This window comes from Anolis carolinensis, chromosome 5, assembly GCF_035594765.1.
Source record: "Anolis carolinensis isolate JA03-04 chromosome 5, rAnoCar3.1.pri, whole genome shotgun sequence".
NCBI classification, from domain to species: Eukaryota; Metazoa; Chordata; class Lepidosauria; order Squamata; family Dactyloidae; genus Anolis; species Anolis carolinensis.
In genome coordinates, this window is record NC_085845.1 from 179,466,522 (window position 1) to 179,480,912 (window position 14,391).

The 14,391-nt window shown below is 36.2% G+C and overlaps 1 protein-coding gene across 4 annotated transcripts in view; it reads left to right on the forward strand.

Moving 5' to 3' along the window:
• nt5dc3 (5'-nucleotidase domain containing 3) overlaps positions 1-14,391 on the forward strand; it is a 31,877-nt gene that overhangs the window by 11,357 nt on the left and 6,129 nt on the right. For all 4 annotated transcript variants that reach the window (XM_008110586.3, XM_062983045.1, XM_003220884.4 and 1 more), the window contains 12 exons: positions 1,248-1,432; positions 2,543-2,617; positions 3,106-3,161; positions 4,539-4,629; positions 6,042-6,179; positions 6,621-6,681; positions 9,132-9,234; positions 9,356-9,457; positions 9,581-9,662; positions 10,615-10,701; positions 13,121-13,261; positions 13,612-13,676. In XM_008110586.3, coding sequence (XP_008108793.1) covers positions 1,248-1,432; positions 2,543-2,617; positions 3,106-3,161; positions 4,539-4,629; positions 6,042-6,179; positions 6,621-6,681; positions 9,132-9,234; positions 9,356-9,457; positions 9,581-9,662; positions 10,615-10,701; positions 13,121-13,261; positions 13,612-13,676 — 1,186 coding nt within the window. The remainder of the gene's footprint in view (positions 1-1,247; positions 1,433-2,542; positions 2,618-3,105; positions 3,162-4,538; positions 4,630-6,041; positions 6,180-6,620; positions 6,682-9,131; positions 9,235-9,355; positions 9,458-9,580; positions 9,663-10,614; positions 10,702-13,120; positions 13,262-13,611; positions 13,677-14,391) is intronic.

Here is a 14,391-nt window from a genome sequence, read left to right on the forward strand (position 1 = left end):
AGTACTGGAGCAATCTTTGTTGGCTTGAATCTAGATGTTTGTTTATTTATTTATTTATTTACAGCATTTATATTCCACCCTTCTCACCCTGAAGGGGACTCAGGGCGGATCACATTACACATATAAGGCAAACATTCAATGCCTTTTAACATAGAACAAAGACAAACAAACATAGGCTCCGAGCGGGGCTCGAACTCATGACCTCCTGGTCAGAGTGATTCTGATTCAACTGACTAGATGACAAGTAAACTTCCATCCATAGATGGCAATTAATCTTCCAGGACATCATTTATCACTCCTATTTTTATGGAACATGATTTGATTTATCTTTGTTCTTACAATGGGATCTTATAGTATTGTCCTGAATCCCGGTATGCCAGCTCCAATCGGTTCCAATTAAGATATGCAGAGATGAGGGCAGAATCAGAGATTTATTTTCCATTGATCAAAGATGGATGCCAGTGGAAATTCCCAGACCTGACGTGCTCTCTCCTTACAGATACTGACATTTTTAGACAATTGACAATAATAAACATTTCTCTGATTGGTATGAATTACGATATGTTGTCTTATTGGTTCAAGGTACATTAATTGTTGTCATGTTTTATGGCCCATGATTGATGTAATGTGTATGGCTGGAAACTTAATAAAGTTTTATCTGAAAGAAATTTTGACTCTATGTTGGAATCTTTCCCCTACTCTGTCAACAGAGGCTTTCTGGGAGGGGAAAAGGGTATTTCTTGGGACATTGGTCAGTGATCACTCTTGGGAGGAGTGGTCCTGGGATAATGGGATTGCATCCTTAGAACAATGTCTGAGAAGGGATTCCCCGTACTTTCTGGTAACTTATGTCTAGTATAGGGTGGTGGGAAGAAGGAAAGTCGGGAGGTGTCTCCTGCCTCAGGGATTGAGCGAGGTATAGAGAGGTCATGTATCTGAGTCCCGATCTCAGGGCTCCTGCATTTTAGGCGTCTGGGTTTCAGATAACAGTGGTACCTTTGTGTTTGTTTATTGCATCTATATCAATAGCTGCAACTCAATTAGAAGTTGAGAGCAGGCAGTATCCCATCCTGTGACCCACAGGCTGAGACTTGCCTTACATTCACATTGAAAGTACATCAAGCACTCTTGCTTTGCCAGTGCATTTGTGTATCATTTTAGAATGCGATTCATATATATCACCGTTATCAGAATTTCTTCCAGTAAAATTTGCAACCTTCCTTTTTTGCATCTTTTTTTCTCCACAGATTTAGTCCCTTCAATCATGAGTAACTTACTGAATCCAGATGCAATTTTTTCCAACAATGAAATGAGTCTTTCTGATGTAGAAATCTACGGCTTTGATTATGACTACACATTGGTCTTCTATTCCAAACATTTGCATACATTGATCTTTAATGCAGCACGAGATCTTTTGGTTAATGAACATCGGGTAAGTTTTTTTTGCGTTTTTTTGCTATTTGTTTAAAATATATGGAAAAAATTGAAAGTGTTTATATTCTGTTCTTGTGACATGTTTTACTGTGTCTTTTAGAGAACCATATCCCTGGAGGGAAGTCATGTAAAAATATAGTGCTGCTGTACATAGGCCTATAGATATATTAGTGAAAAGTATGTTACCCTATTGTGTTTCTTGTTTAGCAGTGGATAAAATCCAAAATTCCAGTTAATCTCTCTTACAGTGATGAGAAAATACTATACAGTAGTTCTGTTTTATAAAATCAGACTCCACTGATAGATAGAGATGCAGCTATTGGCTCTCTTGACGTTACTTCTGCTGGAATATTCCTTTAGTCAGTCTCTCTTGAAGGGATTCTCCGTGTCTGTTAGATATTTCCAGTACTAGGTTGTAGACCAAAGGTCAGTTACTATATATACACATGTTTATAAATATATCTGCCATAGTAAATAGGAAATTAGATCTTCATGCATAACTGCATCTATTACAGTTCCCCAAAATACTTGATTTTGTTTCACAAAATACTGGCTTTATGCTAGTTTATGTGTGTATTTGTCCTCTGAAATATAGCCTACAGCACCTGGTATTTTTTTTTGGTAGTCTCCCATGTAAGTACTAACAAGGACTGATCATGCTTATTTCCAAGATCTTAAGCCTTTGGGATATTTAGGAATTCTCAGTTTCTTGTTTGGTGTAACATGCCATCATTGGAATAATCCAGTTTCTATGTTATATGCAAGTGCCTCCATGTTAACTCTGACTCAGGGCAACCCTCTTATATGGATTCTTTGGCAATATTTATTCAGACTAAGTTTGCCATTGCTGCCTTCTTAGGATAGGAGCTTGTGAATTGTCAAAAGTCACACAGTGGATTTTCAGGGATTCAAACCCTCATCTCCTGGGGTCCAATTCTATGCTGGCTCTTTCCTTGGCTAGAAAAAAACTACTGTTGTAAGTTAGTGATATCAACTTTACAAAAGCATTAACTTGATCCTTACCAAATTTTTACAGACAGCTTTTATGACTAAAAAAAAAAGCTTTATTCCAAGATTTTAAAATGTTTAAAAATGCTTATCCTTTCAGTATCCTGCAGAAATTCGTAAATACGACTACGATCCAAATTTTGCAATAAGAGGGCTTCATTACGATGTACATCGGGTAGGTACAGATTATTTCATGTTTGTCTGTAATGATCACTCCTTTGTGGTCTCTTTTCAACTCTGATCCTAATGCTGTATCTTATATTGCAAGTTTGGTCCTTATTTGAAAATGGCTTGCATAGCAGGATAGCTTTTAAAATAAACAATTTTATGTTTTATTTGGTAGATTATTTATTAAATTGGGTTTTTATGCCCATGTTTCAAATAGAGAGAAACCTTCTCTCAGAGTAACTGTACAAGGCTGTATCCCACCCTCAGACCAGGGCCTGTTAAAATATTTTTAAATACAAGGAAATGGTCAAGCATGATTTTGTATGTGCTTTCATTTCCCTTGTTTTTCACTTTTTAACCCATTTTCAATTTTTCATTAAAAAAACCCCGATGAAATAAAATAACTCTATATGCTAATAAATACACTTGACTGTAATTTCATCAAAACAGTTATGTACAGTGTATAAATTTCACTTGGGATTGTTTTTTTTAAAGGCATTGTTGATGAAGATTGATGCCTTTCATTATATTCAGTTGGGAACAGTGTACAGGTAGGTTTCATTTGCTTGATTGATACTAATTTTGTTTGAGGTGTTCCAGGGGAGCTGAGGGCTCTGATCACTAATATATCACAGTACTGACAGTATAAACTAATAGAAGCCTTTTGGCATCCATTTTTTTCTTCCCTTTGCATGAGTAATGAAACAAATATTTGCAGTTAATAATCGTTTGGGAGCTTGGGAGCTTTGCTGAATGACATCCAGGCAAGCCAGGATTTGGAAGACAACTTACACCATAGTTGAAATCCTGGCTAGCATAATGGCAGCAGTAGTTCCCCTGTTTGTTAATCAATTCTGATGTTTTGTAGTTACCTGTGGGAAGGAATACTATGTTGAAATGATAATGTTAATATTGGTTGAACTATTCAAATCTGCTTTTGTGTTCAGAGGAGAGTTGGCTATTCACATCACACTGACTAATGATCCCAGCTGCTAAATTGCAGTAGAAAGATGCTAAAAATACTTCACTGTTGACAACAGAGCTTTATGAAAAGCTACACAGGCAATAGCTTTCAAATCTGTTTCATTATGGTACTTGCCATTGTTACAGTCCCCCTCAAATTTACATATGATCAAAACGCAGTAGTGAATACCCTGTTAATTTTCTTGCCCTCTTGTTCGAATTGGTGCACAGGTTAAAGGATGAAATCTCTCTCTCTCTCTCCCCCCCCCCTCTCTCTCTCTCTCTCTCTCAGGGTTAAATTGCAATTCGGCAAAAATTGCTGGCCCTTTGGTTATCTGTTTCAAAAAACATGAATATACTGTACCTTTCTTTATAAAATAGCATGCTACATACGAGTGGTTCTCAACCTGTGGATCCCCAGGGGTTTGGGCCTACAACCCTCAGAAATCCCAGCTAATTTACCAGCTGTTAGGATTTCTGGGAGTTGAAGTCCAAAACATCTGGGGACCCACAGGTTGAGAACCATTGCTATATACAGAGCATTTTCTTTCATCTAAAAACAATTATAGTCAGAACCTATAATATTTTGAGTTATCCCTTAAAATTACATATTAAGGTTAGAATCTTCTGCCAACATATCTTGGCATAAGTCCCATTGTTGGCTTTCTCCATTGACACAGACTAAAATATTTCAGATAGTTAAGGCGGATCCACTGCTTATAGATTCAAAAGGCTGGGAGTTTTTTTAAAAAAATAGAGGCTGGGCACAATGTTAGTGGTCAGTAATGGCAGTAGGTTGGACTAAATGACTTTTAGGGGCCCCTTCTAACTCTTTTGATTGTATTATTCAACCTATCCACTGCTTATGTACAACTGGAGAACCCAAAGCTTCTTACCAAGTAACTCTATATGGCTTTGTGAGAACTACTTTGCTTTTGCTATGAAACTGTTCTTTCTCTTACCAGAGGATTGAATGTGGTCCCAGATGACGAGGTCATTGCCATGTATGATGGGTCCCATGTCCCCTTGGAACAAATGAGTGATTTCTATGGAAAGGTAAAGGTTTAAACCATCATATCCAATATAAATTTTAATTATTATATGATTGGGTTTATGTTTTTTTCTTCATGCCTTGCCATATAATAATTTCTTGTTGTTCTGTCTCAATGCCTCTCAAACTACTATGTCTCCTTGTTGTCTAGGAACTTGTAATTACTTGGCTCATGGAAATTATGTTTATTTATTATTAGTTAGGTTTACATCTCCTTTTTCTCGACTGAGCTTAAGACGGGATGCATGGGCCTTTGGTTCACCACTTTGTTCTCTTAAAAACCGGCATAGTCATCATGAGACAAATGATTGTCTCTTTTAAGAGTATTGATGCTTTTTGTTCTATGAGTGCAGAACACAGATGGTTTGTTCTGAGCTGAACCATTTGTCACATTTGACATCTCTTTTGTAATAAAATCTATTAATACATGATGTGAGTTCCCACTTGTCTTTAACAAATTAGCAATTCAGACGAATAAAAATGAAAAATTGAGCTGATGAAGTTTTAATAAAGTGCCACTGATCTAGGAAAGTGGATTATTCAATAATATGAAAGCTATTAATAAGAGTCAAAATCATAACATTCTATTTATTATGCCAATGCTAGACAACATTTGGCTTGTACAGCTTCTTTCTCCAGTCCTGTCTTTCTAGAATATACTTCAGATACATTGTGTTAGTGAAGTAACTTGCCCAGAAATGGTATCACTGCAGAACCTATTAGGCTGTGTTTTTCTATGGGAGAAAGTCCTTTTGATTGCATCCTTCTTGTTGTGTCATTGATAGCTGGTATTTTTGAGAGTGAAGAGGCAGATGTTTAAGGAAAGATCACTTTTCTTTAATACGCAGATATGATCTCTCTCTCTCTCTTTTCCTCTTTTTAGAAATAGATTCCACAAGAGAATTGAACACTGTTTTCTAACGGCTTGTTTTATTTACAATTGCTATTCTTTGTATGATTTACATATGAAATTATAACACAGAAATGTAAATCAATTAATTAAAGAGTAAAATATTAAAAACAGCAATCTAAAACACTTTTCAATCCTGTACAGTGGTCTACGAAAACAATTTAAGATGGAATCACCAGTTGAGCATATTTAGCTAAAAGCAGGATCAGAATAAAACAAAGAAGGTTTGGGAGCCTGTCTAAAGGAAGGAGACAACACTGTGTCCCTTGAAATTGCGTTCTGACAATAGAAATTTATCACCTAAAAAGGCCCATTCTTGTGGTTACCAATCCCGTTCAACTTCAGTTGGTTCATTTTAACTTATTAGACTTAAGTATTTTTCATCTCTCTTTCTCTTGTTCTCTACAATAATCATGGAAAAAATAAATAAGAATAAAATGAAAGCTTTTATATGCATATAAATGTCTATGTGTGACAGATGTTTGAGTTGCATGTGCTTGTTTGTAGAGTTCACAAGGTAACACAATGAAGCAGTTCATGGATATCTTCTCCTTGCCTGAGATGACACTCCTTTCTTGCGTGAATGAATACTTCCTGAAAAACAACATAGACTATGAACCAGTTCACCTCTACAAAGATGTGAAGGTATTGGGCTATTCCATCATAATAGCCATCCATGTGTTTTCTCTTTCTGTAGAACATGAAGCTATTTGATTTCATTTCTGGATATGTACTCCTGTATGCCACACACCAAATAATCCTGAATGCCGAAATTTTATATTTTATATATTTATATCTATTCAACACAGTAGGATTTGATTAGTTTGTGGAGAGGGATTTTTTAAAAAAATCTGTGCTTAAAGATAAAATTGGACATAATTCTATAATTGCAGCTCCCAGAATTCTATAACTGTAGTTCCCTTAAAAGTAAAATTCTAGGAGCTATTCTTTCAAATCACCATTAGCTGGTAATAGAAGATACCTTTTGTTAATAGAAGATACCTTTTGTTAATATTTGTATCAGTCAAATGAGTTTTTAGTGTGGATAATAATTTTTCTGTAACTTCATATCCATCTCTCTGACAGGATTCGATCAGAGATGTCCACATCAAAGGAATAATGTACAGTGCAATTGAAGCAGATATTGGTAAGCATTCATGAGTTTTTCTGAAAAGTGGGCCATCACTTTTAATAATTTATGATTGTTTGTTCCAACAAGTGGTTCTTTTGTTTTATGACCATATATAATATAATAATTGCAGAAATAATATAGGATTTAGAAAAATTGTCTCCTTAAAGGTTCTCAGTTCATCGCTGTTATTAGTGTGAATTTAGAAGTAGTTGTTGGGAAGTAACTTAGTGCAATGGGAAACTGACATCTTTTGAACAATATGTGGATTCAAAAAGGCTACTCTGGATGTTCCAGTAAACTTTGGGAAATCTTAATGTCACTCTATGCACATCTTTGTAAAATCTGTGCCCTCTTCTGATGAATGTAGTTTGCCACTTCGGACATTTGATTGGATCTGGGTAAAGGGTGTGCAGCCTGTATGTCCTCATGCGGTTGCCTATCTCTGTATTAGATGTACAAAGTGAAGATGCCAATGTCTAATGCTCTCCCCAACTCGACCATTATAGTGCGAAGGTAGATATGCTGTGTATGTGGTCAGAATCTTTGGTAATGGCTTTATTTTTTGGCCAGTGATTCACAGCTCTTTGAACTGTTTACAGTTTCCTTTTAAATTAGGGCTCACCCTACTCTACTTAATCAATAACCATATTGCTTCATGTCCCTTAATAAGTGATAGTACTTACTAGTAAAAGAAAAACTGTGGAAAAGCTAATTGTTTTGAGCAAATTCACATTTAGGAACAGGTTCTTCCAACGGATATCCAGCAGTGGATTCAGGTAGCCACCCACCTCCTGTTTGGCACAAGTCTGCCCATGCAAAGCAGGTGGACATAGCACTGAATGAAACATGCAGAACCATCACGGGATGCCTTAAACCTACACCTGTTGATAAACTCTACAAGTTAGCTGGCATTGCCCCTCCTGACGTGCGACGGGAAGTTGCTGCTAACGGTGAGAGAAAAAAGGTTGAACATTGTGAAAGCCACCCACTGCATGACTATCAGCCTCCTCCCAGTAGACTCAAATCAAGGAAGGGCTTCATGAGAACCACCACTCCTCTTGATGTTCCTCCAGCAACAGCAAGGGTGTCTCTCTGGGCAGCTAAACCAGGCAACTCTAACTGGATGGCCCCCCAAGAGGGTCTTCCTCCAGGGGCAAACCAGGAATGGGCAACTTGGAAGTCCCTGAACAGACTCAGAAGTGGAGTGGGCAGATCAAAAGACAACATGGCAAGGTGGCACTACCTGGAGGAATCCTCCACCTTGTGTGACTGTGGAGCTGAACAAACAACTCAGCATATGTATGCTTGCCCACAATGCCCTGCCTCATGTACGGAGGAGGAATTGTTTAAAGCTACAGACAATGCGGTTGCTGTTGCCCGCTTTTGGTCCAAAACTATTTAGTTGCCTGTGATTTCTTTTCTTTTCTATTTTATTTCCATTATTTGAAATGTATTTGCTGTACCAATGCTTTTGACACGAAATAAATATAACCCACCTCCTTCCATTCCTTCTCCAAATCTATGATGTAATAGATTCTGAATCTAATGCTGGTCTTTGTTTTGTTTTAAGTGAGATAGAATTATTGATGACACAAGGTATTGCATTCAGGGTCTCAGCTAATTTCCTTAAGATCTTGAGACTGATAAATGAACATTTGAAGTCTGTATTTCTTCATGAAAGCTGTCGAGGCAGGAGTTGGGAAAAAAACCTTCCTTCAGTGTATCAAGTCATGATGATTCCTCAAATCTTTAGTAATGCTGAAGTTTGCACATTCAGGATTACTAACAGTGGAGATTCTTTAGATGCTTTAACATTCTTAATGTCTTGACATGTGATACATTTTTACAATGTTTAGACAATTCAAAAACATTCTGCACCATATAAAGGCTTTAGAATGCCAGAGTGTCTGTAGACAGACTGGATTTGTATTCTAGCGTAGTTATAAACTTTGGGTTTCTAGGAGCAATTCCTCTTAAAATGTTTTATAAGTTTAACTACAAGTGTAAAAACTGTCATTTTTTTAAAGTTTTGTTGGGCACCCAGTCTTTCTCTTGCAACTGCTTTTCTGTACTGGGTTCAAAGCTTAGAACTATCAATGCTTTACAGAAAGACTTTTATTGGAAGAACATCTTTCAGCAGTGATTAACCATAATACATAGACTAATATTTTAATTTTGAAATGTTCTACATGCTGTTTAAATTCTACCAGCAGTATGGTAATTGGGATGATATGATTATACTTTTTATAATTTGATAGGATTGAAGATATTGCTTTGCTGTGTTCATTAATGCAGTCAGGAATGTTAGTAATGGAAGTTTATATTCTGTTGTTTGTGGTTTTACATTTTGCTTCTTTATATATCATGTTTTTAACTGACTGCAAACTATCCCATCAGTAGAGGAGTTCAATGTGAAATAAATGAACCAAAATCCTTTTAGCCTTCTCTTCCTCTTTCTCTTTTAGAGAAATACATTTGTTATGCGGAGCAAACACGTGCTGTACTAGCAAAGTTGGCAGAGCATGGCAAGAAGATGTTCCTCATCACTAACAGTCCTAGCAGCTTTGTGTAAGTTGCTTACTTTGTATATACCACAAAAGGATCTATCTGTGGTAAATGTAAATTGTCATTTTTTACAATGCAAGCTACTCTACACTTGTTTTTCTAATAGTTGGTCTACTCCTTGCAGAGACAGAGGCATGAGGTTTATTGTTGGGAAGGACTGGAGGGATCTCTTTGATGTTGTCATTGTCCAGGCTGACAAACCAAATTTCTTTAATGATAAGAGAAGGTGCGTGACTTTTCTTAAAGTGGGGTTAAGAAACTGCACAGAGTTGTTATTATTTTTGACAGTGTCCTGTTTCCACTTGGTGCTCAGATATTGAGCTTGGCTATGTTTTTTGTTTTGTTTTAGACCCTTCCGTAAGGTAAATGAAAGAGGTGTTTTGCTTTGGGACAAAATCCATGAATTGCAGAAAGGCCAAATTTACAAGCAGGTATGCCTTGTTTTAAAAAATACTTTAATTTTCCTTTTCCTTTTTGAGGGAGACCTTCAGACAACTAACAATGAAAATAAAAATATACAGATTCAAATCAGAAACCTGAAAAAATTGAAAAAGAAGGAAAGATATGTGTATGCTTACTGTTTGTATGCTTTTATATTAACCCCTTCATACTTTTCTCCATATTATTACTATTGTGAAAATCTAATTTCCAGTCCCAAACAGAGTATATAAATTGAATCAATTGCTAAATTTAAGTCAACATTTGTGAATTCATTGGTTTAATGTGTCTGCTTTAATTGGGACTAGATATGTAGGAATATTTTGCTTGGATAGACAATTGTGTTATGACTTGTGTATTAAGAAGTTTTTATAAATCGTAGTGTGATTTTAAAATGTTGTATGCCACCCTGGATCCTGTGCTTGGAGAAAGGTGGGAAATAATTTAATCTAGTAAGACTTACTGTATAATTATGCACTTGTAAATCATTTAGCTTAAAGATATTAGTTAGTGACCCGGAGTTCAAACTTGATGTTATTGCTGCTATAGCAGCCTGCATAGTAGAAGTAAATGTAAAACAGTTTTGCAGATTTTATATTGTTATAAAGTGATTAGTTTTGTTCATATTAGATTGGCTCTCATACAGCTTTAATAATCACAGAATACTAGAATGCACTTCTTTTTTCTGTTCTCTACCAACAATATATATATTTTTACCTCTACAGAATATAATTTTATTTGAAAGATAAGTGAACTAGACATTAACATAGACAAGAATTTAAAAAGAATCATTCTGTCTTGGTAATGGAGGTAGAATTTAAGGCTGGGGTAAGTGCTTGTATAAACGAAAGAACTGTAAGTTTCCATGTGTGAAACAAAGCTTTATTCCTTGCTATGGCCACCTTTTAATTGTGGCTCATAATATCTTTCCCATTGGTTTTGCAGGGCAATTTATATGAGTTCCTGAAACTGACTGGCTGGAGGGGCTCCAAAGTCTTATATTTTGGTGATCATATTTACAGTGATCTTGCAGTAAGTAGTTTTCCCTGTTGATTTCATATAAAGCAGGTACTGGCCAGAGGAATGAACTAATTACTTTTGTAAGCCAGAAAGACTTATGAAAATAAAAGAATGCCATGTTTCTGTCATAAAAGTGGGAAAATCCCTGATGGGATTAGTTTTCTGTTTAGAGAAATCTAAGCTTCTTATTCCACCTGCCATGCAGTTTTGTGTTTGTTTCATGATTGTTAAGAACAAGGCCAAAGGGCATATTGGTTTCTGTTCTCTATAAAAGGCTAGTTGTGGGTGGCCTGAAATAGAAATTATTGTTGTTTCAAGTGGTATTTGCTGCCCACTGTTATAAATATTTAAATTGAAAATAGAAATCCTTTGAGGCTTATGCCAGGCAATATAATTAATGTGCAGAGTTGTTTTCACATATGTATCTTGTAGCATAGTGGTTCCCAACCCATGGGTCACAACCCATGATTTGGGAACCTCACAGAAGGGTTTTCATTGGGGTCACTGGTGAGCTATGAAAATTTTTCAAAGGGGAAACAAAAAAATCATGTTGTTGCATCCTACACAGAGATTTGTTTGCGTAAATGGGTAACAAACTTTTGTTTGTTGGGTTAGCTTGTTGTGAGGTCCAGGTTCATGCGCAGTTCAGTGCCTGGCTGTACAAAATACGGGTGCTGCTCAGCTTATGATTGGTTGATTCTTAGTGATACTTGCATGCTGAGTGCCTTGTTTCTTGTGGGTGGCAATGGGTTTTCTTTGATACCAGCAAATTTTGCAAAATATAATAAATTGTATGTCGACACGAATCAAATGATCCTGCTTCCAGGAATCTGACGCTCAGTAGCAGCACCAACAGTTCTAATTTTTACTGTAGTGGGGTTATGAATAATTTTGCCTCTATAAAATGGGGTTGAGATTTGAAAAACCTTGGGAACTACTGTTGTAGCATATCTTATTTTTGAGCAATCTTCCTCTTCTGGATTATACTGCACAAGCTCTGGCCCGCCTTATGGCTCTGACCATATTTACTGGGCTCAGCTACTGGAATCAGTTGCTGTTAGAGTTTATGTTTTAATGATGGTTTACATGTTTTGATGTTGGTTATGCTTGCAATGTACATGTACTTTATGGTGTTGTATTTTAATTTTGTTCCACTGGGCTTGGTCCCCTTGTAAGCTGCCCTGAGTCTCTTTGGGGAGATGGGATGGGATTTAAGAATAAAGTTGTTGTTGTTGTTGTTGTTGTTGTTGTTGTTATACCCTACTGATTCTCTGCATCAGTGGTTCTCAACCTGTGGGTCCCCAGGTGTTTTGGCCTACAACTCCCATAAATCCCAGCCAGTTTATCAGCTGTTAGGATTTCTGGGAGTTTAAGACCAAAACATCTGGGAACCCATGGGTTGAGAACCACTGCTCTACATGGACTAGAGGAAACTAATGCCACACACTTTTGATACAATCTTAGAAAAACAGCATTACAGAAAATTTTATGTAGATTATTTAATTTGGGCCTTACAGAAAATTTTATGTAGATCAAAGTGGATAACCTCTATGGGGAAAAGAGATGGCTGAGTCAGTAAGTGAAAGCTATTCCTTCACATTTGTGGTTTTAACTTTCATGAATTTGATTAAAATGTTCTTCCTGGGGAACCACATCCTCCAGTGTGACTCCATGGTCAATGTTCTCTGGTCATGCTGGAGGACTTCGATATTTGTAGAGAAAACACAGCAATTTCTTTATTCAGTTTTTCACTTTCACAGAAGTTCTGTGCCTCAGACCCAGTGAATATGGAATATTATGACTATTTTGAAACTGCTTTATACTGTATGCACCACTTCAGGCATTGCTTATTCAAGAGTTTGTGCAATAGCATTTAGCAGTTGTTTTCTTTTTGTGGGGTCCAATCCAAGAAACCTTTAATAACAGAATAAGTGTTGAACTGCAGGGAATATTAACAGGTTATCATAATTGCCAGTACCTTTGAAAAGTTACTGTTATTAATTCAGTGGAGCTTATTCCTAGTATGTTTGCAGAGGATAATAATAGGTTTTAGGATTCAAACTCCATATTACATCAGGAAAAACTATTCCTTCCTTGCATAAGCAGCTCAGTGCACATGTTGTTAATATTTTACTGTATCTAATGTTATAATCCTTTCCTGGATTCTTTTACCTCTCTATTCTTCTGAACAAAAATCTGATTCCTGTTCAGTTGTGTTTTGTTTTTCCCCACTCTTAGAACTGGTGGCCTAGTTTTAAAATAGACATTTAAAATTGAATAATGGCCAAATTGAGCCCTTTTACTTTAATGGCTGCTTACCAAATATAGGGTAAGATACCAAATGGTCTTTAGGGTGAAATAATGAAAAGTGCCCTTTAAATAATCTAAACACTAATGCCTTTGTGTTTTGCAATCCTGGTTGGTGAAATAGGATTTGACCTTAAAGCATGGTTGGCGAACAGGTGCAATTATTCCAGAGTTACGGACAGAGATTAAGATCATGAACACAGAGCGATATATTCAGACCATGACCTGGCTGCAAACTCTCACTGGATTACTGGAACACATGCAGGTTTGTTCTTTTCCTCCCCTCCCCCAACAATTATTCCTTTCCTAGCTAAATGGTATAAGTGGCCATTTAAGTAGGTGGACTTATCTAAGTGGCAGCAACATTGAACTTAGCCCATTGCTACTGTGTAGGATTATTTCAGTCTCAATAACATGCTTTGATTCTTTTGGATTTCACCTTTAACGAAATTATAGTCCTTATTTTTCTCACTACTTATTCCTTTAATGTTTTATTATCTATCATATTTTAATACTGTGCAAATATATTGTGTAGACATGCTCCTACACTAAGATGCGCTTGGCACTTTTTCTGTTAATAAATGGCAGTTCATTCCCTCTCTGCTGTCATTTCAGGTTCACAAGGATCCGGACTCTCAGCTGATTTTACAGGAGTGGAAGAAGGAAAGGAAGGAAATGAGGTAAACATGAATGTGCTTGTTTCAGACTGTTAAAAGAGGAGAGCCATATGTTAGCTTTTAGAAAAATGTGATGGTTCATAATTTGCTGTATTTTCTTCACTATGTTAATAACACTATCTAACAACATTTGAAAAAATCTGTTCCTGGTTTGAAAGTGTTATTTCCTGTTTAATTTGCTCTTTAATTTGAAAGTAGTTGTTACTCTCTAAAAACCTTGTTTTTGTGGCTGCTACAAACTATGTTGAATGGGTTGAGACTTTATGAGATGTTAATTGAAAAACTATAGCAAAATCTGCTACAAAATGTCTCACAAAAACAAAAATTTTGCCATTTAATGAACCTTTTCCATGTTTTTATGATAGAACCAATTAGGAAATGACACTTGTAACCCGGGAACAAAAATCTTGTTACATAGTATAATAGCAGCTGCAAAAGAAGAATAATTGCAGCAGTGAACCAATCCCTTAGATTCCAAATTTGTCTATGGAAAAATTAATGCAATTTTCTTAGGGTTACCTTTTGCAAACTTTAGACAGAAGCTCTGTTTTAATCAGCCATGAATCAGTACAAATAGTGTGCATTTAAAGTTGGGAGAATTTTTAATGCAAGTAATAATTGTCTACCATATTGTTTTCATGGTCAAGGACAATGCTTAATGTTTATAAGATAGATAATTTGGGAAGTTTGATTGAAAATAACTTTGTATTAAAATTGG